General features: G+C 42.3%; 1 protein-coding gene across 4 annotated transcripts in view; it reads left to right on the top strand.

Moving 5' to 3' along the window:
- The first annotated feature begins 1,118 nt into the window (after positions 1-1,118).
- UST (uronyl 2-sulfotransferase) overlaps positions 1,119-25,968 on the top strand; it is a 284,724-nt gene continuing 259,874 nt past the window's right edge. The window contains exon 1 of one of the 4 annotated variants that reach the window (XM_073219733.1): positions 1,119-2,346. In XM_073219733.1, coding sequence (XP_073075834.1) covers positions 2,103-2,346 — 244 coding nt within the window. In that variant the 5' untranslated portion in view covers positions 1,119-2,102. The remainder of the gene's footprint in view (positions 2,347-25,968) is intronic. The other 3 variants (XM_073219734.1, XM_073219731.1, XM_073219732.1) reach the window with 3 other exon arrangements.

A 25,968-nucleotide genomic window follows, 5' to 3' on the forward strand; every position in this document is an offset into this window, starting at 1 on the left:
AACTAAAAAATTATTAATTGGGAGCCTCTTTTGGGCTACTTAGTGTGCTGATTAAAGTAATTCACATTAATGGACAATGACTGATTGGCTTAATTCTCTCAGGGGCAGTCACATTTCTATAATGTGTGCATTAATCCAAATAAATCTCTGATTCATAGAATAAATGTGAAACGAACCATTTACACTTTATCTAGGATTTTCTGTGATAGAACAAAAGGGCTTCCCTTCTCTTGGACCCCCAAAGCAACCTTCCTGTTCCTGACAAAGTAGGCTAGGGCAGTATAAAATTGGGAAGTAGAATTTGTCTGCACGCACGTGTGAGTGTGTGGATGTGTGTGAATGTATGTAATATCACCCACTTCATCTATAACTCTCTCCAGCTTATGGTGTATGTGTCTTCTTCATCTCAAATTGTCAACCAGAGATCCTTATGTCTGGATTATGGTTAAACCATATTATTCTTAAAATGTATGCGTTATTTCGATTTCAGGATCCCATTCCCTAATTTTCCATAGAAAATTCTTCAGATTCCCAACACTGTAAAGGTTTTCAGGAAAACAGTCTTAGAATCCTAGAGGTCCTTGGCTTCTGATTCTTCCTTTAAACCAGTTGTCACTAACTGGGCAAAGGAAGCTGGAGATGAGAGGCACCAGAACCCCGAGGGAGGTTCCCCTTTCTCAAGGTTGAGAGTATCTCATCCTCCAATCACCGCACAAATTATGAGGAAAAGGGCCGTGGCTGGGAGATTGTAGTGGTTAGTATTGTGGGCTTGAGGGTCAAACATATTTGAGTGTGGCTTCCAGCTCCCCTCCCATGAGCTCTGTGACCTTGGGCAAGTCACCTAAGTCTCAGGTAGTACAGCTTCGGTATATAACATTAAACTGTTCTTATTGAAAGTGTGGCTGATAGGGCAGCCCTTTAGTGCACCCACCCCGTCAGTGGATCTGGGCGCGATGCAGCCTTTCTGCTTTGGGAGGTTCTCTTTCAGGTCCAGAAGCTTCCCATGGAAGGAAGGGCGCGTTTGTAAGGGATCCTTTCCTATATGCTGGAGGAAGGACCTCTGTGAGTCGGCTCGGTACCATGCCCCTCCCCCACCCTCCTCTCGGTCGCTACGTGGATCCGTAGCCGTGTACCCAGCGCGAGCGAAAAGCAAGCGTCCTCTTCTGTGTCTCTTCCAAGGGTCGGGGCGATAAGCCTGGCCCTACGGGGCGAGTTTAATTATAATCGACACCACTTGTCTTTTACCATCTCAGCAAAATCTTGAACTTATATCCAAGTCCCTTTAACTGGCCGTTTGTAAGCAGTTCGCGATACAGAAGGGGCATCAAGTTTCTGAAATGAAAAAAATATAGTAGAAGAAGTGCTTCTTCCTGACCGTGACTGTTTACAAGAGGGAAGGCAGCGGGGCCCCCAAGAGGTCGCTGGTGGCGCAGGCACTGAGGCCAGATTGCAGAGAAAGGGGGAAGGAAAAAAACACCCAGAAACTTTCTTCCTTGTTGCGAATCATCGCGGCCCCCCAGCTCCCCCCAGGCAGCGGCAGTAACGTGACACCCGAGAGAAGCCCGGAGACCCGAGCGGAGGGAGGGAGGGCACGGGGAGGAGAGAGGGCTGCGGAGGAGAGCCGGAGAGAAAGGCGAGGAGAGGAGGGAACCCCTGGCGGGGAGGTGGAGCGAGGGGACGGTGTCCGCCTCCGGTTCCTCCCTGCCGTTTTGTAGAGGAGTCTGAATCGGGACGAAACACGCCGAGACCGACAGACACAAAGCCGGGGGGTCCACGCTGGCGCTGGAGGCGAGCCCCGGCGGCCGCGAGCGAGCCCGAGGCGCGGCGGGGCGCGAGGCGCGGGGGCGCTAGCGGGCCGGACGGCGGGCGCGGGCAGCGCCCCCGAGCCGGGGCCGGACACCTCGGCCGCTCGGGCCGCAGCGGCGGGGACCATGCCGAGGAAAGTGTCCTGAGCCCAGCAACTGCGACCCTCCCCGCCCCCACCCGGGCTGCCCCTCCGCGCGGCCCTGCCCATGTGCCGCCGGCCGGCCGCGCTCTCCTCGCAGGCGGATGGGTGACCTCTCCCTGGCCCGGGCAGGCTGCGCGAGGCGGCGGAGCAGGCGATGAAGCAGCAGCGGCATCCCGGCGGCGGCGCGGATCCCTGGCCCCATGGGGCGGCTCTGGGGGGCGCCCCTCCGGGCCTGGGCAGCTGGAAGCGCCGGGTCTCCCTGCTGCCTTTCCTGCGCTTCTCCCTCCGGGACTACGGTTTCTGCATGGCCACCCTGCTGGTCTTCTGCCTGGGCTCCCTCTTCTATCAGCTCAGCGGGGGACCCCCTCGCTTCCTGCTCGACCTGCGGCAGTATCTGGGTAAGGAAGGGAGGCGGGCGCGAGGGCGGCGCCAGCGGCGCGAACTTGGGCTGCGGGGAGAGGGGACGCGCCGGGGACTGTGGTGCTCCCACCGCCCGCCGCCGCCGCCCCGAGGCTCCCCTGGTGGGACGCCCGCGAGCACCCGGGCCGCGGCCCGGAGCGCCCGATTCCTCCCGCGCGCCCGTCAGTGTGCGCAAAGGCCGGGGCGCCGCTGAGTTGACTTGCCGGGCAGGTACTCCCGGGCGGGACACTGCATAACTCCCCCCGCCTCTGCCTCCCGGTCTGGGGAGGAGGGCACGCGTGTGCGTCTGTGGGTGTACAAGGGTGTGTGCATGCTCAGGTCTGACAGTGTGGGGAGGCCTTCGCTTCCCCACGGGACAGCCCCTCCATGGCATCGTTAGTGACCATAGTCCTGTCCTGTCCAGCACGCCGGGTCGTGCGGGTGGGTTTAGCTCCTCTCCACGGTCGGTTCTGCCAGGAGTGCCTGCTTTGACCCTATGATCCTCTGCCAAGTGTGTCTCAAATTAGAACTTTTTAGGGGTGTCCGAGTTTGGTTTATTAGGAGTGAGGCCGCCTATTTTAGCAGAGGTAAAGAAGGAGTTGTGCCCAGAGAGAAAAGGGGTTCCAAAGAGAGGGCGTGACCCGTAGCAGAGAGAGGTGCCAGGCCGGCGAGCGCACGCCCAGATCCCCGCTACGACGCTGGCTCGCGCGCCCTGGCTAAGGGAGGATGCAAACCTCACACGGCTGTGGTCCGAAGAGGTCTTTACGTGGGCGAAGAGAGAGGCTAGGAGGGCTGACGTCCGAGGTGATAAACCTGAGCCACCCGGCAAACCTCGTATGTGCAGGACGGGGCGGGTGCGCTAAGGGGAGACCCTTAGGAGCTGGAACAGTAAGGGGCCAAATGACTACGGTCGGCTGGAGGCTGCCACACTGACCCACGAAAGCCCCTCCGTCACAGAAGCCACGGGGCTAGATGGGAGACCGACCGTTTTCAAAGGGAAAATAACCACTCGGCAAAGTGACAAATGTGTCAGAGCATTTTGAAACGCGAACGCTGAGAAAATAATGCTGTTAGCGTGTAGAGAAACTCAGATATTAAAAGTTACACTTCGATTTCAGTAGAAACTTTAGGGAACTCTGGTTTTGTAAGATGCGTTAGGGAAAACTGAAGGAAAATATTGGCCAAGTAGATTACCAAAACTTAATCCTTAGCATCTGGTTTCGTAGAGGATTTGGAATAATGAATGCTTTTATTAGAGTCAAATCTCTTCTTTCCCTGAGTTTTGTATTATGGAGTCTTATCTTCATAAGCTCTCAGTCATCTGCTGCTGCCACAAAGGTAACTTTTTTTTTTCTTTTTAACCACCACCAGCAATCCCTGTTCATTGGCATTGGGAGGCAAGTGTTTTTGAAGCTCGGTCTTTCTCCATAAAATCTGATAATGGGTTCTTTGCTGAAGTTCCTTTTAAGTAAAATATAGAGGGCAGTGATGTAGAGAAAATACTTCGGACAGGGAATTAAGACATCTATGTTCAGTGTCCTAAGAGCACTTAGCTATGGGCAGGATACCCAAGCTGCAGGCTGAGGTGGGACTAGATTGTCTCTCACACCTCCACCCACTTCCTAAGATCTATTGGTTCTGCTTCTCTTCCTGGGGACCTGAAACCTGGGAGGGGGAAGGGACAAAGTCCCTAATAAGGGCAAAATCAAGAATCTTCAATGTCTAGCACATTAACCTTTTAAAATTCAGTCAAATATGTGTTGTATCCAGATTTAGTGCTAGCTTATATATTTCAAAAAGGCATGCCTGATACATTTTGGGGGGTCAGTTAGTGGCAGGGTGAATTTACAGCATTCACTCAGGGGACTGCAAAGAATGGAAGAATGAACATTGCTCCTGTTACTCACTTGTCAATTAAGATTCTGACAGATGTGATAGGTTAAAAAGTGATATCCTTGTGAACTGAAAATAGGATACCTTTGGCCAAATTTATTCCCTGTTGTTTTGTTACATAAATATAATGGTTTTCAGGAAAAATGGGCTTGTGGTCTTCAAGAGGGTCTAAAATATACCCTTAAAAGTAGAAGGCCAAGGCATCTGCAGAATTACTTTCCCCTGGTTTCCTCCATTCTATTATTTTAGTGTCTGTCAAAACAAATTTGGGGTTTGTAAACACATCCTCTGCATTTCCCTAGCTAGCCAATTTTGGAAGCAAGTATTTTTCTTAAATACAAGTTCACATAAAGTCAAAATTTTCCAAATCAAGATAATATTTATAGCAAACATTTTTCTTGCCAAGACATTATTTTTATATACTTGTATAATACTATACATCTGACACATAGTGGCCACTAAATAAATATTTGTTGAAGTAATGACTGAACCAATTGCATCAAATAGTGTGATATTTAACATCTTGAATATTCTCACAGGAAAGCCAAGAGATATGACCATTCATGATAAAATTGTATGAGTGTGTCATACAATAAATACTGTTTATGTGCCAGTCCATGCACATGAGAAATGAACCGGTATCCACCACATAACAATACTATAGGTAGAAATGATTGTTATTTCCATTTTTCACATGGGAGAAATAAGGGCACAGAGGTTCACTGACTTGCTGAAGGACTGTCTTGCCTGAGTGTTTCAGTCCTGGCAAGTTCACTATGGATTCAGTGAGACCAAGAAATAACAACAGAACATACCAACATACCTGGCTTTATTCCCCCGGCATTAGGTTGAGCACTAGAATCACATCTTCATCCAGCAGTCTGCTGGTCCATAATCCACCTCTGTCTCTGCCCCTGCCCAGAGCACTGGGCAGAGCTCTGTATATAGTGACTCTGTCAATAATAGCTTATTGCCTACAGGTGTGGAAGCATCAGCCTAGCAGTTGGCCAATTACATCATCAAGGAGTTTAGGGTTAGGTGAGGATCCTGGCCATAGGGGACTTCCATTTTCCCCATAAGGACACACAGCAAGTAAGGCAAGACTTGAACCCAAATCTGTCTGAGTCAGGTACCGATTGCACAGCCCTAGAAGCAGTTTAAGAGATAAAATGGAAATACAGTCAAGATGCAAGTGGGACTCTAAAGAGCTGACTGGCTTAAAATGATTGTTTATTAATTTCTGTAATAATTTTCCATTGGAAATAAATTTATTTCCATAATTTCATTTTCCTTTTCTTGATACTATAGCTCTCAGTGTTTTCAGGGGCCAACAGAGACAGGGAATAATTCAAGCCGGGCTGCCCTTGCTTCCACCTTCCTGTATTAATCCCACCATGTTGCCTCTGTGTATGAGGGAAGTCAGTGCTCCCAGGGTCCCACAGCTGAAGTTAATGTGAGTTGGAACCTTAAATTCTGTCTTTCTTTCCTTGTCAGTTGTCCTGTTTTGGTGAGTAGTTCTCAGTATGTGGGCCCTGGATCTGTAGGATCAGCATCACCTGGAAACTTGTTACAAATGCAGATTCTCAGGTCTCATCCCAGAACTACCTGGTGGAAGAGCCTGGGTGTGGGACCCAGCAATCTATGTTTTAGCAGGTCTTGCAGGTGATCTGATGCAGGCTAATGTTTGAGAACCATTGTTCTAGAGTAAAATGTTGCCTTCACGTAGCTGCCTATGTATTTGGGTGAAAGGGTTGGGGGGAGAGAAAGCTGGAGAGAGTGAAGAAATTTATAAAGTATTTTAAAGGTGATGGACATGGTGTCATTCTTTCAATTTCAGCTTTTAAAAAGACATCTGGTTTGCTGCTTAAGCTCCATTGTTTGAAGGGAAGGACCAGCCAACAGCTGCAGCCCCAGCTGGCTTCAGATCGTCTGAGGTTGGGAGATGCACAGAATGGGTGTGAAGTCGGCAACCAAAAAGTACAGTGTGGGGAAGGAAGGGAAAGGCGTCAGTAATGATGCTTTCTCTTCCACAGGAGCTGGGGTCACACAGTTCCTTCTTTCTAGTCAGTTTAGGGACAGGAAAGGTCTAGTCTTCCTAAAGATACTTTCAGATACAACAAATTTGAAAAAAAAAAAAGGAAAGGAAATGGGGGTGGGGGAAATATACAGGTATAACTGTAATTTGCCTCTTTCCTCCTTGAAATGGGTTGGGGAGGAGAACACAAACACACAGTGGGCTGAGTAGAGGAATATGGCACATGGCTGTACTTAAACTTGGGGACCATAGTCTTTCCACTTCAACAAAATTCCTCCCTTTTGTTTTTTTCTTGAAGCAGCATTCAGTCTTGGATTTGCTATGGAAAACAAACAAAAATCAAATAAAATCTTCCCCAGAAATTAGGTTATGATGGAGCCTCTGCCAGGAGCCTCATTACTTATGAGCTGTGCAAATATCAAAAACTTGGAATAACACTCGATACATTGATGTAAACTGAACAGACCAGATGGCTTACTACTGGTCTTATGCAACCGGCAAACAAATGCTTTATCATCAAGCCATGGGTATGTGATCTAGCCTTATGGAAACCGCATTTGTTGGATAGATCTCAAGTTGATATGCTTTCCTTTCCATTTTTAATTTATACTACTTCAACCGGAGATAGAGTACGTCACTTTTCAGACTTGCCAATCTTTATGTATATTATGTACGAGCATGGTAATTTTGAGTCAAAGAATGAGAGAGAAAAAGATACGACTTTATTGAATTTGAATTCTCATTTTTAGCCAGTCATCTCTTTAGATTCCCACTTGCATCTTGACTGTATTTCCATTTTATCTCCTCAACTGCTTTTAGTGCCGTGCAATGGGTACCTGACTCAGACAGATTTGGGTTCAAGTCTTGCCTGACTTGCTGTATATCCTTCAGCAAGTCAGTGAACCTCTGTGAGCTCATAACTCCCACATCAAAAGTTTAAATGAATTTAAAGGAAAATGTGGAAATAGGGGTCCAGCTTTGTTTCAGAATAGTTTCTCTAAACCTTAAAAGCCAAATTTAATTTTTCTTCAGCAAATCACTCATGGTTTAAATGCAATACTCCAGGCCCCGGACACCCATCTAAGAAATGAATGCATACAATATGATATTATCAATAGAAATTGTTGACACAAAAAGAAAATGAGATTCTTGTTCATAGCTGCAAGTTTATCTTATAGGGTTGGAGACGGCAGTAGCGCTGTATTAGAGGAAGGACAGAAAATGGAACCCCACTATGGCAGGCTGTTCTATAAGCACGTAGCATGAATGGTGGAAAACATTCTGCCTTATAAACTATTTTTAATGTAGACTAGTCTCAGTATGAATTGTTTAAAAATACATATAAATATGTATTATCTGGATACTGTCTGTCTTCCAATTCCCTGTCATCAATCCAGGTTTAAAACACTAGTTGGTTTTGTATTTGGGAATGTAGAGTGAAAGTGGTCCAGCTTTTTGAGTCTCAAAAGAAATAGTAGCTTTTGCTTCCCAAGAGGGAAGCTGCAGGAGCAGCAACTGTAGCTTCCTGCAGCTGTACTGAAGGGTATCAGTGATGGACAATGGAAAGGCATCTTACCTGACAGACTATAGCTACTAGAATTATTAGGAGTTAACACTTAGGTTTTTTTTTTTGAAAAATGTAAGACTTGACCACAAATACATTTTGTCTTACCTATCTTATCTTTACTATGGATACTTAACTTTAAGCATTTATATACATACACCCCTTTATCAGAAATGGGGACATAAACACTAACATTTCACCAAAAATTCTTATTTGCAAAAGTAAAAAGAATGTAGTGCAAGAAAATTCCAGATAAGCACATTTCAGCATATTAATTTTTAAACTTTATTGAGGTATAATGTATGAACCATACAGTTCACACATTTAAAGTTTTTAATAGTTTAATGGTTTTCAACAGTTTTAGTATATTCCTAGATAAGTGTAACCATTACTAAAGTCTATTTAGGACAATTTTAATTACCGCAAAGAGACCCTGTACCCTTTCAATGTCACCTCACTATTCCTCTATCTCCTCAGCCCTAAATAACCACTCATCTGCTTTGTGTCTCTATAGATTTGCCTAGTTTGGACATTTCATAGAAATGAAATTATGTAATATATGGTGTTTTGTGATTGACATTTTTTACCTAGCATATTGTTTTCAAGGTTCATTTAAGTTGTAGCATGTGTCTGTACTTCATTCCTTTAATGGCTGAATAATATTCCATTGTATGGATATAGCACGTTTTGTTTATCCATTCATCTATTGATCAACATTTGGGTTGTTTCTATCTTTTGGCTGTTAGGCGTAGTGCTGCTATGAACTTTGTGTGCAAGGTTTTGTTTAAACACCTATTGTTTTGTTCTTTTGGTACCTACCTAGGAGTGGATTGCTGGGTCTTTTGGTAATTCTATGTTTAGTTTATTGAGGAACTTCCCAGCTGTTTTCCGCAGTGGCTGTACCATTGTATATCCCCGCTGGCAATGTACAAAGTTACAGTTCTCTGGATCCTCACTAACGCTTGTTATTTTCCATTATTTTGATTATAGCCACCCTAATGGATGTTGCATGATATTTTACTGTGGTTTTATTTTGCATTTCCCTAATGATTAGTGACATTGAGCATCTCTTCATGTGCTTTTCAGCCATTTATATATCTTCTTTGCCAAGATGTCTATTCACATCCTTTGTCCATTTTTGAATTGGTTTGTCCTTTTGTTTTTGAGTTTTAAGTATTCTTTCTATATTCTGGATACCATATAGGAGATATGATTTTTGATTATGAAAATATGAATTTGCAAAAAATTATACTGCCTGAAACACACGGTACTGCTGTGTATTTGTTTTCTCTGTCATAGGTGTATACCTTCTCAAGGAGCAAGAGATTAGGTAATTATGGCTTAGTCACTTTCAAAGGGTTATAAAACCGAAATAAATTTCTAATGGTTGATGAAAACAAGGACCTCTTTAAAAGAATATTGGGGGGTTTTGTTTACAGTTATGGATTACTTTGAATAGTAAACACTGGTTGTCTGCATTTAACTTTAACATATGAAACATTATGTACAGCAAGCACTTAAGTATTTTACAGATGTCACAAAGATTACTGTGATTTGTATGTGGAATATGAGTGAAGCCAAATTTGAACAACAGATTATAGTACAATGGTTATATTTTGTCTTGTATTTGCTCACTAGAATGAAGCTGATGAGCTCAGCAGGGAATATATTTAGGCACATTATGTTCCTTATAAAAGGTACTGAGAGGCTACAGAGGAAATCTTGAGCATTCTCATAAAATTGGAATTAATATGCACATCATTTATTATTCATGTTATGCTATTATATATAGGACAAATGTATAAAAACAGTATTTCCTATATGTGTCTCTCCTTAGTAACATATCTTATGAATTTTAAAAATATTGTTTCCTCAAATATGTTAAAAATTTTAGTAGGTTTAAAAATACATATATTATCAAAATAAGCAGCTTTAAAATAGGTGCAATCAATTCCATGCTGCCTGGTAGAGGCTCTATTTGAATAATTTGTAACACTCTCATATTAAAAATTACCAGGGAATTAGATGCCTATTTTGAGTATGCTGTACCTTCTGGTCTCAGTCAGGTTTACATTAGGCATATGTAATTTCCCAAAGACACCACCAAGCTCATTTTTCTTGTCTCCCTACCTGCCTTTGCTTCTGCTATTGCCTCTATGTGGATGGTTTAGGAAGCTCATATTCCCACGATGATCTCTGAACTCCTGTAGTTTTTATTCTGTGATCACTTCTGAAGTTTTGACATTCTACTTGATATTGTGATGACTTGTGTGCAAGCTCCTGGAAAGGAGGCAGCTTATGCAGTACTTTCCAGTTCTACTCTGACACCTCTCCTGGGTGCTATGCCCAGGTCCTCAGGAAGTATCTGTTGATGCAATACATTTGCTAAGTAGACTGTTCTTCACTAGGGTTCCATATCCTGCTTTGTTTGGCCCCCTTTTTAAGTAGAGAACGTGGGGAGGGGTGCCATGAAGGACTCAAGCTCAGCTGATGTCTACAGCCTATCTTTTTCTGGCTGTTTGAAGTGTATGATCCAAGAAAAGATATTAAATCACTTTGACATATAGTTCTATAAACATTTCCGTCTGTGCATAAGGATAATTATCCACCTCTTACCTGTGGGAGTTTGGTATTACACTTATAGAGCTCTCCCTGCAATTACGAATACCTGAGGCCAATCTAGAGCTTTGGCTGCTTACAACTAGAATGTAAACTTCCTGTTTCTTGTCATTTTCCTGAACCCCACCCCAGCCAGTTTTTTTGGGAGTTTGCAGAATAGCCATTTATTTATCTCTTTAAGCCAGTGTCTTCCTTACGTAGGAATTTGTGTTAAATTAGCTAGTACACTTCAAGCATGACTTTTAGTCTTTAAGGAGATGAGACCATATGATGATGTGGTTTTTGAAATAGTGACTGAATGGTTATTTAACCTAGAACTGCAAAATGATGGACTGTAAACTTAGGACTCAGTGCACACACGCACTGACCCTTGTTTGATGAAAGATTGAAAGAACATTAAGTCATGGCTTTGATTAAGTAATTAGCTCATTCATTGATGATTTAAATAACTGTTTACATTTAACTATACTGCATTTCTGGAAACACGATTGGGTTTTTTTCTAGTTTAGTGAGTATGACTTTCACAGCCTTGATGAAAATAAAAATGAAAGTATTCTGAAATGTAAATTCCTTTGCTGAGTCACTCAAAGTCACTCAACAAATATTCATGGAAGGCCTTCTGTGGAACAGATGCATCAGACATTAGAAAGAATATAGGTTTTAGAGCAGAGATCTGGGTGTGAATCCCTATCCTACTACTTATCAGCTGGGAGAACTTGGGACAATTTTCTTAACGTCTCGTAAGTTCAGGTGTTTGGGATTAATAATAATTGCTGTTTGATAGAGCAATGATCTGACCCAACATCTCAAATTTAAATTCAACAAATGTCAATTTTCTCACCTTATTCTTGGCTTCTCTCAGCCGCCCTTTTCTTCTGGCACATATACATATGTGCACCAAGACACACACTCATACACATACACACACATGTGAAGTGTGCCAGTTCACTCATGGCTTGGCTTCCCATTGAGAGGACTAATCTTGCCAAGAAATGTGAAATTGCTAAACTACTATTTTTGTGGCTTATCTTGTCACCCCTACCCTCACATTGTTGAGGGCTTTTCCAGTCATTTGCCCTATTACTTAATACACACGTGAACCTTCCTGCTTCTTATCCTCTCTTCTGCTTCTTAGAAACAGTTTTGAAAGAACACATTCTTTGCACAGCCTGCTTTCCTCTGTTTTAAATTTATCCACTCTTTTTTATCCCCTGCATTCATAAAATAAACATAGTTGCAGAGGGAGTATAGTGCAGCTTACTCTCTGGGATCGCCTGCTGTTTCAGGACTGGATTTGTGATCTGTAAGTCGTGCCCTTTTGAGCAATCCTAAAGCCAGGCAAATGCTCTGATTGCCATGAGAACTCCTCCCGTTTGTGATGGAACTGCCATGCCCAGTAATATAGCCACTTCCTTTTCTCTGGTTCCTACTTACCTTCCATTGGCAGTCAGGGCGAGAGCAGTGAACCAAAGCAGTGGATCATGGCTTTGCCAAAGAACTTGTCTGTTTTCCATTCTCTACTTCTTCATGTTGCCTTGACCTGCCAAGTTTCTGATGGGTATTAGGGTAAGTGAGCGCCACAGGCTATTACCATCTGGTGTAGCTGGTCACGCAATTCCTTGCGAAGTTGAAAGCAAATGTGATTTTACATGATCTAACAGAAAGTTAAATTTTGTCTAGGAAAACCATGCCCTTGCAGCTCCACCTCAGAGCTTCCTGCTTTGACATGAGTGCCCTCCCACAGGTTAGCAGAACTGTCAGGGGCGGCCACGTGGCTTGATGGACGAGGCCCTGGATCAGGGTCTGGACCAGCTAGTGCTCTTAAGTCACATGAGCCTCCCAGGCTCACTTTTCTTCATGTCTAAAATGAAGAAGTTTGATTAGGCCCATGATTCTCAGTTGCTTTTCTTTCCTAAGACCACCATCAGCAGCCATGTTTCGGTGTTATCTTGATGGTCTCCCTGAGAACATGTCCTAGTGGCCAGGAGAGGGACAATGGGGGTGGAGTTATGGTTCTTTAAAGAAGTTCTGTAGGTGACTTTTATATGCTGCCCCAGGGGATGGTGCCTCTTTTCTCTTTGGAATCACTGAATTATATGCTTTCTAAGATCCCCTTTAGGCCATTTTAGGCCATGATTTTCAAGGTCTTAATCATAGGTATTTTTTGGGGGGGTGTCTTAATTAAAATTGGTAGCGCTTTTCCCCAGCACCACCAGTTTGCCCAGTGTATCTGGGCTATAAGGCAACAATCTTGTTGCAGAAATTATAGGAAGCAGATTGTCCCTAGGAAGGCAAAGAGACAGAGGGAGAGAGAGGGAGAGTGAAGGAGGGAAAGAAGAAGAGGGAGGGAGAAAGTAGGGTAAGACATGGCTTTCCTCAAACCAGACTGACAATGTAACAGGACAAAAGAATGAACCCAAGTAGGGACAAGAAAGCTGGGTGGTTCAAAGAGGGTTCTCACTGCCTCTGCGCAGCTGCCTTCCGCTCGCTGGTCATCCCATTCCAGTGCAGATGGCACCAACGGCTGAGGGAGTTGAGCTACTTCCTTGCAGCTTCCATCTACTTCTGCTCATTCTTCTTCTGGGAACTGCATACGATAGTCTCTTGGACTTCACCATCTTTCAAAGAATTGAAGATATGAAGATGCCGTCTTCATGTGTCCACCCACTAAGCACATAAACGTTGTCCAGACAAACAGCTCTATCTTCCAGTAGTTCCTCACTGAAGTCAAGTTCAGACACAAAAAGCAAAAACAACAAAGGAAAAAAAATGACACCAGAGTGAAGCCTTCTGCACAAATACCCCATAAACAAAGCAAGAAGACCCAGATTGGGGCGAGGTATTTCCTTAGGAAATGGGGTGAATATGCAGATATTTAAAAGTTCAATAAATCAAAAAAGAATAAGAGGAACAATTCATGAGATAAACGGAGAAAGACTGGGAGCAGAGAGTCCACAGAAGAGGAAACACAACTGGCCAATAGGCATATGAAAAGGGGAAATGATTTTCATTCCCTGTGCACCTTAACCACTTTCTTCTGTCTATATGGCCCTTTAGTGGCCTGTGAAGCTGAGGAATTTTCCAGTTCCTTTGGTCTGTGAGCCTGCTTTGTGGAGAGGAGTTGCTACCAGGAGTGACTATCTTCTAAACTGCCTTCTTCTGAGCATGACTGGGCCACATCTACCACTGTTGTGTAGCTGTGACAGGTGAGTGGCTCTGGGGCAGCTCTCTGCATCCCTGTCTCAGGTCCTAAGTTCAAAGGTCTTGCTGATTCTCGGAGCCCCCGTGGTGTTTGGATGGTCTGGCCTCTGGGTGGCTGTCTCAGAACCGCGGGCAGCAAGCATGCAGGGTAACAGCAGGCAGTGCCCTGCCCGCTGCTCTGCTTGCCTGCAGCTCTCAGACTTCGCTGAGTCTGTCAGAAGCAGAGGACAGAGGAACTGACGTGGGTGCTTAGAAGGCAGCATCTTGCCTGGAAGTATTCTCAGTACCCGAGACAACAGTGGAACTGACTCATCTGGTCAGAGTTGTACAGAAATGTGATTGTGGATTTCTTGGGATTTCATTCTGCTTCAGCGTCAGAATTCATCCAACAGTGTGCCAAAAAATGGGTGTAAAGTCACATACAGATTTAGACACTTAAAGAGGAAGTTATTTTTACCACAGTGGGGAAGAAAACAGAAAGTGAGGATTGGCAGAGAGGCCGAGGGAGGGGGCGAGGGGGAGGCGAGGTGTCTCAGCAGCTCTGGCTCAGCGCCGCTGTTCTCTGCCGTCTTGCCAGACTGGCCTGGAGACCGCTCTGTGGTCACCCGAGCAGGTCGTGTGGAGGACCTGCCCAGAGTTGCGGAATGGGGACATAACCTCCAGTAGGACGCCTGTCTGAGCAGCGTGGCGTTAGCACTGGCACTTCCTGAGATGTGCTGTGTGCTCGCCACAGCAAGTTCCATAGAAGCCACTCTCTAATCACAAGCCACACAGGACACAGAGGTGAAAAAGGAAGAGAAGTTTCTGGGAAGCTACATAAACATAAAAACCCAATGACTCAGTGTCTTCATTTTGCTTTAGCAGATGACAGGAGTAAGGCTGTATTATTTTCTTTGCTCGTGCTTTTCCCAGCTCAGAAGGTTGTTCTTGTTTGCTTGCCCAGCACAGATCCAAGGCCTCTTGGAGTCTGAAATGTTCGTGGTTATGTTCTTCTGGTCCTGCTGTGAAATGAAGGGCTTCCGGAAACTAAAGGGAGGGAGAAGGAAATACTTGTGATCATCCATAACCTCTACCTACCACTGAGTGATATTTTGAGTCTTGTAAGTTTGTAGCTTGGTGAACTTTTCAAATGCATTTGGGCAATAATTTATTCAAGCATTCTTGTGCCTTGCCCTCTTGTTCCTTATGGCTGGGGAGAGGTGTGTAAGTGCTGTGCACCCTGAAATCTACTCTGGATGATGTCACTCTGTTTCTGACCTGAACTCGCATAGAGAGTGTGTGTGTGTGGGCAGGTTGTAAGGTGTGCTCGTGGCTTGGAAGGGAGAACCTTCTAGAACATACTTTGATTACCATGTGAGCTTCTATTTTTTGTTTCATTTCTTTTAGGGTGTAATGCATTGCAGTTTCAAAATATAGCCCTCATTGGCCAGATTTTACCTGGATGCTGTAGGTGACTTATCAGAATGATAGGTGATTATTTTAATAATTTCAAAGTTAAGTCTTGCCCATAAGGTTTTTATTTCATTGATGTTTCACATCAGTGAGACTTAAAGGATCAGAGAACATGTGTTTTCCAGTTGCTGTCATATGCCCACCCTCCTAAACATTTGGCTTGAAGCAGTCCTCTCTTTTTGTCATCTCTCCATCTAGTTAGGTTCATTCCTTCAACAGAAGTTCATCAAATTCCAGTTATGTGCAGGGCGCTGGAGGTAGCCTAATAGCAGTGTCTCCCAACCCATGAGGCTGCGTCTTCCTTGGAGTGGCAGAGAAGGACTCGGGTTAATATGATGAGTGATGACCAGGGGCCTATGGGAGGCTATGGGACAGGAGTAGAGGCAGGGATTAGCTGTGCCTGGCTGTGGTTAGGTATGCTCTCTTTGGTTCAGGCCTTGTTTATGCATTATGTTGATGTCAATCAGGGCTTCTCAAGTCTGGCTGCATGACAGAATTACCTGGAGAACTTGGAAAATGCTGGTTTTCATTCATTTGCTCTGGGTGGGGCCTGGGTATCTACATTTATTAAAGGTTCCCCATATAATTTTAATATGCAACCAGTGTGGAGAACCTAAGAGCCTGTGTGGTAGGTACAGGGCCTGACAGTTCTGTGTGTGCAGAAAGTCCTCTTACAGTACTATTTGGGGATACTTATACTTAATCTGAAACCTTTTATTTGCTGGTGACATAACACCTCAGCTTTCAGTTTCTCTGTACCAGCTCTTCTCGAGTTTAATGTACATTTAAATCACTTGGGGATTTGTTAAGCTATAGATTCCAGTGCAGTAGGTCTCTAGTGGGGTCTGGGATTCCACATTTACAGCAAGCTCCCAGGTATTGCCTGTGCTCCAGTTGGAGGACCACACTTTGAGGAACAAGGGTCTACACTTCAGCATTTCTAGGAAGTAATTAATACATGTAAACAGACAAAGGAGTTCTAGCCCATTGAGATCTGTGCTATTGAACATTTTATAAATTTCTTTTTAATTGAATTTGCATCCATCAATTCGATTATACCAATTTGAGAAAATCAGATTTTCCTTAAGAGAGAAACACACATTTCATGATTCAAATTTAAAATGCTTTAAAAAAAAAATCTCTACAATGCACAGTATTGAAATGTAGGCTGTTTGGAGACTTGTGAACCAAAAAGATTTCGATCTAATGTCAAGCTCTTTTGGTCTTGGGTATAAAGTTTCTTCAAGTAGTTGCAGATTCTTACATGTTTTGCATTTTGGTGTTGAAGTATAGTATCAGAACTCATTGCCAAGTGTCCCTATTAGCAAAACACTCCAGGTAAAGTTTTTTAATGGCCAAAGCAAATAATCAGATGCAAATAGAGCAAATAATTAGAATGACATGGTGTAATGCCTTAAAAACACAATTTTAAGAAATAATTAAAACCATAATGCATGCTCATTATAGAAAATTGGAAAATAGAGAAAAGCACAAAAAAGGAAATAAAAAACATGTTGATTGCTTTACTCACAACTTCTTTGTTTAGTTAATGCTTCCTCCACTCTGCGGTATGACAGTTGTCATTCTGTGTCTTGGCATATTTTTCTACAATACTGGTTTTTGTGGTGACCTTGTGAATGTATAATGACCCCTTTGGCAGAGGCTTTTTGATATTTAGTTTCTTTCCAGTTTTTCAAGATTCTAGATAAAGCTGTGAACATTGTTAAATTTCTGCATGCTTCTCTTCTTCCCTGGGATAAATTCATGGCTTTGGAATTGCTGGGCTACAGTGGGTACCCATTTTTAAAGTGCTTTTAATACAAATTGCCCTATTTTTTGGTGTATTCCACTAGCAGTGTTGCTTGTAACCTTATAAGCAGTAGATATAACCTTAAACTCCTCACCCAATCAATTGGTGAAAAATGATACTCTTATGCTCTAATTCACATCTGTTTGAATATTAGTGCAATTGAACACTTTGACTATGTCTGTAAGATCTCTTTCTCTTTCTTCTTTTGGTAATTACCATTTTACCCTTTCCCACTTTATCTTCTATATGTGTTCTTGTTTCTGTTATCAATCGTAAGAGCTCTTTAGTGATGAAGAATTATTAGCACTTCACCATATGTGAAATAATAATTTCTGGTTTTTTATAGCTCTGTAGTTTTGAAAATCAGTATCTTTTATTTTTCCTGTACACTAATTAACTTCTTTCCATTTTTTTTTTGCTTTTATGCTTAGAAAGGCCTTATATATATCCTGACATCAAATGCATAGTCTCTGTATTCTCTTCCAGTTCCTTTGTTTTTTCACTTTTTCGTTTACTTCTTAAATTCATTGGGCATTTATTTTGGTGTAAATTAACTCAATGATTTTGCAAGCCTCACCGGAAACAAAGTCATCATACTTGAATGATGCTGTTCTTGAATAGTAAATTCATTTTTCAAACATTGAAATGAACTGATTTGACCTTACCTCCTTTTAGAGGATTGAAGCCATTTTGTCCTAAACTTCTGGGGCTGGGAGGGCTTCTGAAGCCATCCAGCACATCTTGTCTCTGTAGTACTGAAACCCAGGTCCTACCTCTTCTCCTTTGGCTACCCCTCCCAATCTTGCCTCCTAGTGCAGGGCTCCCAGCACCCCAGCCCACTGCTGTTGTTTCTGGCGAGGACTTTATGTGTCAGTGGATCACATAGTCACTCACACACAGATCAGGCAGACGCGACCACTCTGCTTGAGTTCCCAAGAGTTGGACTGGGCAATTTATAAATTTCAGTCTCTTTGATTCCTACCGGGTCTCCAGCAAAAAATGAGGCCCCTGACAGCCCCATGCACCCTTTTCAGTTTGGCTAGTGACCATAGCTGGGGATGCTGGGTGAACACCTTAATGACAGCCTGGCTCTACCAGCCCACAGCCCTTTGCTGCATCTTGGTAATGGGATCGGCACTCACATTAGCACTATTTTTATAAGCAGCTGGATGAATAATAAGTTGTTTATTCTGTGGGTTGTTATTTTTTTGATGTTTATAAAAATCAAAGGACCACAATTTGAAAACACAGACATTTAGAGGCCAACCATATGGTCTAGCAGAGCTACATTTTCTTTTTAGGAAATCATGTTTCTTCTGTGCATTTGCCTTTAACAGGATGTTCAATATTACAAAAGACTGTGTAGTGTAATGGAGCATTGGGCCTCAAATCAGAAGTCCTCTGTTTGAGTCCTGGCAGGGCTACCATGCAGCTGTGTGACCTTGGGTAATTCACTTAACCTCTCTGAGTCTCTGCTGGAACTTTAGAGGGATGCTTTCTGTTGTAGCACAACCACCAGATTATAAAGAGAGTGCTATCTGGTACTCTGCTGCCTGGAATACTGTGAAAATTTGCATTTATAATACCTTCTAATACACATCTTCATTTAAATTATCCAGGCAGAAGCCTAGCCAGAGCAGGTGGCACTCCTGAGTGTAGGAGCTTGGCAGCGGGGTGTAACTTACTGTGGTGGTGGTGTGTGTGTGTGTGTGTGTATCTTCAAACAAACAAACATCAAAATTCTGCCTCCAGGCATTCAAACACAGTGGCTATTTTTATATATTCCTGCCTTTTCTGTCACTTATGTTTTTTTGTCGGAAGACCTCCTAAAATAACATAAATTGTATTTTAGCCTATTGGATATTTTTATTCTTTTCCTGTTTTCTCAACGTACTAGGTAAAGATTATTCTGTATGTCCTAACACCTCTGGCTGCTAAGTTATAAAGAATGATGATTAAAAGTTCTAAAATACCCTGTGATCATTTGATAAGATGATTTTTTCAAAAAAAATTTTTTTTATCTACTGAAGACAAGTTCTAGCAAGAATTGCTAGTCTAGTCTCCGATATGGTTATGTAAATTCATCATTTTCATACATATATTTTTGGTAATAAGGATTCATCCATATGCCTTGGGGAGCATGCAGGAGAGAAAAATTGGAGATTACAAGAGGGCTTCATGGAAGTGGTGACCCTTGAGCTGGTGTTGAAGCATTAATAGGAGTTTGCTGGGCAGAGACATGGGAAAAGGACAGAACAGAAGGAAAAACCAAAACAGAAAAAACAGCACTAGCACAGGCAAGCCAGTGGGCAAAATCATGGCACATCTGGGTTCTCCAAGCAGTGCGGAGAGGCTGGTGAGAGATGGTGGCAAGGGAAAGGAGTGGGCTTGCTGTAAGGGAGGCTTCCAAGGTAGAAGGGTGGGTTGTGAAGGAACGTGTCTATTACACTAACTGGCATGCAATGGGGAAAGCACTGAACATTTTTAGGCTACAGGGTGGTAGCGGATTTATTCATGAAGATAACTGCGGCAGCAGAAAGCCATGGAAGGGCCTCTGCAGGGGTCTGAAAAGGTCCTCAGATTTGAACAGCCTTTAAAGTTTATCAAGTCATTGCCTAGGTGCTTTTACAAGCATGGTGGGTGTTCAGCTCACTTTTGGATGAGGAACCTGAGCCCAGAGATACATGACGGGCTCTGAGCTGCCCAGCGGGTGCGGTGGGGGCAGGAGGACGCCTGCCTGTGGTTCCGTCTTCTCAGGCAGCTTTTCCTCCATGTCAGGCATAGGGAAGCATATTTCAACAAAAGTGCCACAGTATTTTTCTAACTCTTTTATGGAGAGCTTTCAAAGTGGTTTTAATCTGATAAAGAAAGTTTGACAGGAAAATCAACTTAACTCCTATCCTGCAGGTATTTATTTAGTATAATATATTCATGTCAATTTGCTTCCTCGCTGCCGTTTTCCTGTTATGATAACGTTCTACAAGATGATGGTTTATTTTCTCTGATTAGCTAAAATGGGAGGAACAAAAAAATCCCCACTGTGTTTTTATTAGAATAAGCTATAGCATATCTTGGATTTATCTTTCATTTATTTTAGTAACTTCGATCATGCCATTTTGTCATAGACTGAGTTGGCATTTAGGCTGTAATTTCTTGCTGTTTTAAAAATGACTGTTCACTAAGTATGGCAGGTTTATTTTTCCTGGACTTCATTGAAGATTCTTTAAAAGTGACTCCACTGAGGTCTTATCGTAGGTCCAGGAGGCTGGGGCCATTCACCTGCATTCTAACTGTAGCTTTTGACAGAACAGCTCAGCCCTTCCAGCCTTTGCTGGAAGACACCCAGCCTTACCTGTGCTGCATTGTGAGGTTTAAAGCTAAACGGGTGAATCATTTTTTGTTTGTTTTAACCAGAAACAGATTTCTAAATCTCCAATTTTGTTAAATCACACTTGCAGGAGAGGGGTCTGGGTTGCAAAAAATCGAACCATGTTAAGAGGATACTGGGTGGGTAAGTAGTCTTGAAACTGACCGCCTGCATTTCAGACACCTTTTTAGAGAAGAGGTGAAGGAAAAAAGCTCACATGAGTGCTCTACTCCCTGAGTGAGCCTTTCGGAACGTGCCAGGGCCTGGCCCTTATTGGGTGATATGTGTTTATGAAGGAATTGGAACATGTACCTGGAGTGAGAGTTCTTGTAGTTGTACATTAAATATATACACCTGAATTTCCTGGAGACCAAGTGAAAAGAGACTCAGCATGTCAGCTGTCATTATTTAAAGCAAGAAGCACACCTGTTCATTGGCCTCTCTTTTCCTCCCTTCAAATTATAGGAGAAATTTATTTAATCTTATAGTATTATAATGGACAATATCTTCCATGGTATTTTTTTCCCCAGAAAATGACTTGTTCCTCATGAGTCTGTGCCTTAAACTGGCTCTTTATGAAAAGCCCAGTGTAAAATCACAGGTCAGCAAAGGCATTTCCCTGGGGAGCGGAGCTGTTATAGTTTAGGTGTCTCACTTTCCAGTGGGTTAATGTGTTGAGAAAAGGCAGAGCAAGGGGTATTGAGCGTGGCCCTGATCGGCTGTCTCAAATATCAGTTTCTTCAGCCTTATTTTTGGCAGGAACAGGAGAGCAGACAGCTGAGAGATGTGAAGGGCTAAGAGATAGAAACTCAGTGTGTGCGAGTGAGTTGGCATGTTGTGAACGTGGATCATTTAGCAGCACGAGCAGTGGTCTGGTCATTCTGTCATTGCTTGCTGGGTAGCCTGCTTGGGGTCTGCTGGGCCTGATGGGGGGCTAAGCCTTGGATGGGACCTTCCTGGACTCTCAGCATTATTCCTGATTGGCAGGACGTGGGCCTTGGCAGCTGAGATCCAGGCCAGAATCTTTCTCAGATGGAGAAGTTCTGAATAAACATATTGAATGCTTTAAGACCTGATCTCTTAAAGCACATCAAACACACTTCCAATTGTCAATGAAAGTATAGAATTCATTTTACTGGCTTTTCTTCTACAACTTTAAAAATAATTGTTGACAACCCTTTTCAGTTCATCACACGTGTTGGTCCTGCCCTGTTCAGGGCTCTTGGATACATGAAGAAGGACTTTGAGAACAATCATAGAAAATAAGGGATATTGTGAAATCAGTTATAAAGTGGGCTATAATTTGGGACTTAAATCTCTTTCTGTACATTTTAATTGCACCTAATTTTATATGAATTAGAAAATGGTCTTTTATACATGTTTGCAATAAGATGACATGCATATTAGGAGTGTATTTTTCAAGTGTAAGGAAACACCAGAAGATTGTTTTACACACACACATACAGACACAGGCATGCGCACACACACAGATTTTTTAGTACATTAGAAAAGATAAATATTTAAGTCATTTCCATTGGGTGACATTTTGTTTAAATATTTTTACAGAACATTCATATTTTTCAAATTTTACCTTTTGAAAGGGACAGTATAAAGGACAGATGTGGTAGTAAATCTGTGAGTTTGCACCCTATGCCAAATGAAGGAGTTGGTGGCATCTCACAATAGGTATTGTACACCTTCGGACACTGTGCATACAAAGACTTCCCAGGAGGTACTGAGCAGGGATTGCCATCAGGAATCAATTTCTCAAATGTCAGTTGCCCAAGTGTTCTTTTCTAAAATTGAACTCCCTGAGAACTTGGCATGCCAGTCCTCCTTTCCCACCCATTCACCCTCAAAGTCCTACCTGACTGTGTGAAAGAGGTTTACCCGGTTACATGGTGCTGAGTGCCAAACACTGCCAGGTGCTCAAGGAAGACTCTACAAGGCTAATGCTGAGAAAATGTATGACTAATGAAGGTAACAAACCCTTTTACAATTGGTTTTGGTTCTTTGCTTTCAACCAAGTGAAGGAATTCAAGCTATCAAGGAATCAAATTATTCAAGGAATCAAGTTAGCTGTTCAGGTATGTCATCAACAGATGACGATGGGATTTAGAAAGACGTTAAAGACACGAGTGATCTTGCTGTAACTCTGCCAGTCCCATCTGCTAATGTATGAGAACAAGGTTTCTCACTGTTCAAGTTTGTTAAAATTTTTAAAAAGGTAGAAAAAATTGAAATAAGTAAAAGTCAGTTATAGATATGTGAACTAGTTCAACAACACAGCCCTGTTCATCTTATCAATAGATGCATTTTCAATCAAATTTTACTTTTGCTTTTTAATAACAATTTGTGGAATTTGTAAAAATCTTTGTTGTTTTGATTAATTGTGAACCAATAGTGATCTTAATATTAACTCTATTCAGAATATATATATATATATATATATATATATTTTTTTTAATTTTTATTTTGAGAGGGCATCTCTCATATTTATTGATCAAATGGTTGTTAACAACAATAAAATTCTGTATAGGGGGCTCAATGCTCAATGTACAATCATTAATCCATCTCAAGTCTAATTCTCGTCAGTCTCCAATCTTCTGAAGCATAACGAACAAGTTCTTACATGGTGAACGAATTCTTACATAGTGAATAAATTCTTACATGGTGAACAGTACAAGGGCAGTCATCACAGAAACTTTCGGTTTTGATCATCCATTATGACCTATAAACAATCAGGTCAAATATGAATATTCTTTTGATTTTTGTACTTGATTTATATGTTGATTCCACATTTCTCCCTTTATTATTATTATTATTTTTATTTTTAATAAAATGCTGAAGTGGTAGGTAGATGCAAGATAAAGGTAGAAAACATAGTTTAGTGCTGTAAGAGGGCAAATGTAGATGATCAGATGATCAGGTGTGTGCCTATGGACTAAGTATTAATCCAGGCTAGACAAGGGCAGCAAAACATCCACGGATGCAGAAGATTTCTCTCAAAGCAGGGGGGGTGAGGTTCAGAGCCTCACCTCTGTTGATCCCCAAATTCTCACCTGATGGCCCCCCTGCGACTGTGCCTGTCTTAGGTTGTTCCTCCCTTGAGGAACCTTACCCGTCTCTGGCTAACCAGTCATCTTCCGGGGCCATACAGGGAAATGTAAAGTTGGTAAGTGAGAGAGAAGCCATATTGTTTGAAAAGGTTAGCTTTTTACTTCTTTGCAGATTTATGCCCTGTGGCTTCTATGCCCAGCACTTGTCTCAAGGTATCTTTACCACCTGGAGGAATTATGATACTTGGTAAATTCGATATGAGGCACGAATTCTCTTTAAGGGTTGTAATTAGGAAGAAAGAAGAAAAGCTACAGATGTAGCATATGGAAGGAAACATGGGAGGATTATTTCTTTGACATATCTTCTTGTAGAGTACCTTAAGTATGTATAGGTTTTAAACTACTAACTAATTTGCACACACATATTAACATAATAGGAATACGGTGACATAAACAAAGCAAATCTATAATTACCATCCATCTCCAGTGAAGCCAAGAAAACCATTTAGGCACCCTAGGCATTTGTGAAAATTTGTCTATGATATGATGGATATTGTCCAACTGTACTTGAACAGTCTGAGAGAAATAAGACAAATTAAAGCAGCCCATTTCTGGGATCTGTTCACATCCCATATGTTCTTTTAACCGTAGATAGTCTATAGTCATAAGATTTTGGAGTGCTACACCTTGCACCCCTCCCAACTCCTGGTTGAGTTCCAACAGTACAGATCCGGTCAAATTCGTTGTCTCACTGTATGCACATGCCAGCCTAGACATCTCCCTCCTCATTCCTATGGCAAGTCCAGGAGACGGTGGGCTGGATGCAGCCACAACCGCAGCATCGTCCGGATCCCTGTGGAGGCTTTTTGATGATCATCCCCTGGCACAAGTCCTCCAGAGAGTGCTGATGCCGGAAGCTCCTCCTCATATCGTATCTTAGTTCATTTTCTGGGTATCCAAGCTAGGCCTTGATCTTCTGCATAGAAACAAACAGACCCTTTGCCCACACTTTGACATGCCCTCTATACCACTGTGCAGAACTCATTGGAGGTCAGCACACAGTAACTGCTTTTTTTTTTTTTTATTAAGAGAAAGGAATATTATGAGAAAAGAGTACCTCCATAGCTGATCATCTGACACCCTTTAAGTGATCAACATTAAGGATATTTAAAGCATGTGTTGATCTTTGATTTACCAATAGTTTTATCCTATCAAGGAGTAATCCCCCTTTTCTTTCTTTCTTTCTTTTTTTTTTTTTTTAATTTTTAATCTATACTTACATGAAGAATACTATGTTTACTATGCTCTCCCCTATATCAGGTCCCCCCTAACAACCACATTACGGTTACTGTCCATCAGCTTAGCAAAATGTTGTAGAGTCACTACTTGTCCTCTCTGTGTTGTGCAGCCTACCCTCCCCTTTCTCCCTCCCCCCCATGCATGCTAATCTTAATACCCCCCTTCTTCTCCCCCCCCTTATCCCTCCCTGCCCACCCATCCTCCCCAGTTCCTTTCCCTTTGGTACCTGTTAGTCCATTTTTGGGTTCTGTAATTCCGCTGATGTTTTGTTCCTTCAGTTTTTCCTTTGTTCCTATACTCCTCAGATGAGTGAAATCATTTGGTATTTCTCTTTCTCCGCTTGGCTTATTTCACTGAGCATAATACTCTCCAGCTCCATCCATGTTGCTGCAAATGGTTGGATTTTTCCACTTCTTATGGCTGAGTAGTATTCCATTGTGTATATGTACCACATTTTCTTTATCCATTCATCTACCGATGGACATTTAGGTTGCTTCCAATTCTTGGCTATTGTAAATAGTGCTGCGATAAACATAGGGGTGCATCTGTCTTTCTCAAACTTGATTGCTGCGTTCTTAGGGTAAATTCCTAGGAGTGGAATTCCTGGGTCAAATGGTAGGTCTGTTTTGAGCATTTTGATGAACCTCTATACTGCTTTCCACAATGGCAGAATATATTTTTAAAAGTCTGATTATTATGGTCACAGAAATCTTAAAAATGAATTTCAGTTTACATACGTATTTTCACTATACAAAATAGAATCAAGTGATCAAAAATATTCTTAAACATAAAATATATTCTGTTAAGACAAAAATTAGAGAGGGAAGTAGAATGGAAGTACAAGTCACTGGAGAAAAATGAACGAATGAAAGAAAAGCCTGTTAACTCCTCCCTCTTCCCCTTTCCTCCTCTAATAAGGATTTTCCCATTCTGAGGGTAACATAAATACCTCTATTATTCTCTCTCTCACTCTCTTAGTCTTCCTTACTTAGGTAGCTAGTGCTCTGTCATTTACTGTTCTCTGCCAGGTTTTGTGGGGCTTTCATATTATGCAGATTTGAGAGCTTTCTTTAGAAAAAAAGGAATAAAAAATTATTAGTTAAAAATGCCCAAACAGTTCAGTGTCACCCAATCCAAGGGGATATGTAAGGTTTGGGAAATTGAGAGCAGAAAGAAACAGTGGTCGTCTAATTGCAGTTAAATAGCTTATCTTTGCATATTTTATAAAAACGTGCGACCAAGTGAATTTATTGCTAGTAAGCTTATTTATGCAATACTCCTGAGGCTTAAACTTCAGTAATTTTGCTGTGAATCTCTTTATA

This window comes from Manis javanica, chromosome 13 (genome assembly GCF_040802235.1).
Source record: "Manis javanica isolate MJ-LG chromosome 13, MJ_LKY, whole genome shotgun sequence".
Lineage (NCBI taxonomy): Eukaryota > Metazoa > Chordata > Mammalia > Pholidota > Manidae > Manis > Manis javanica.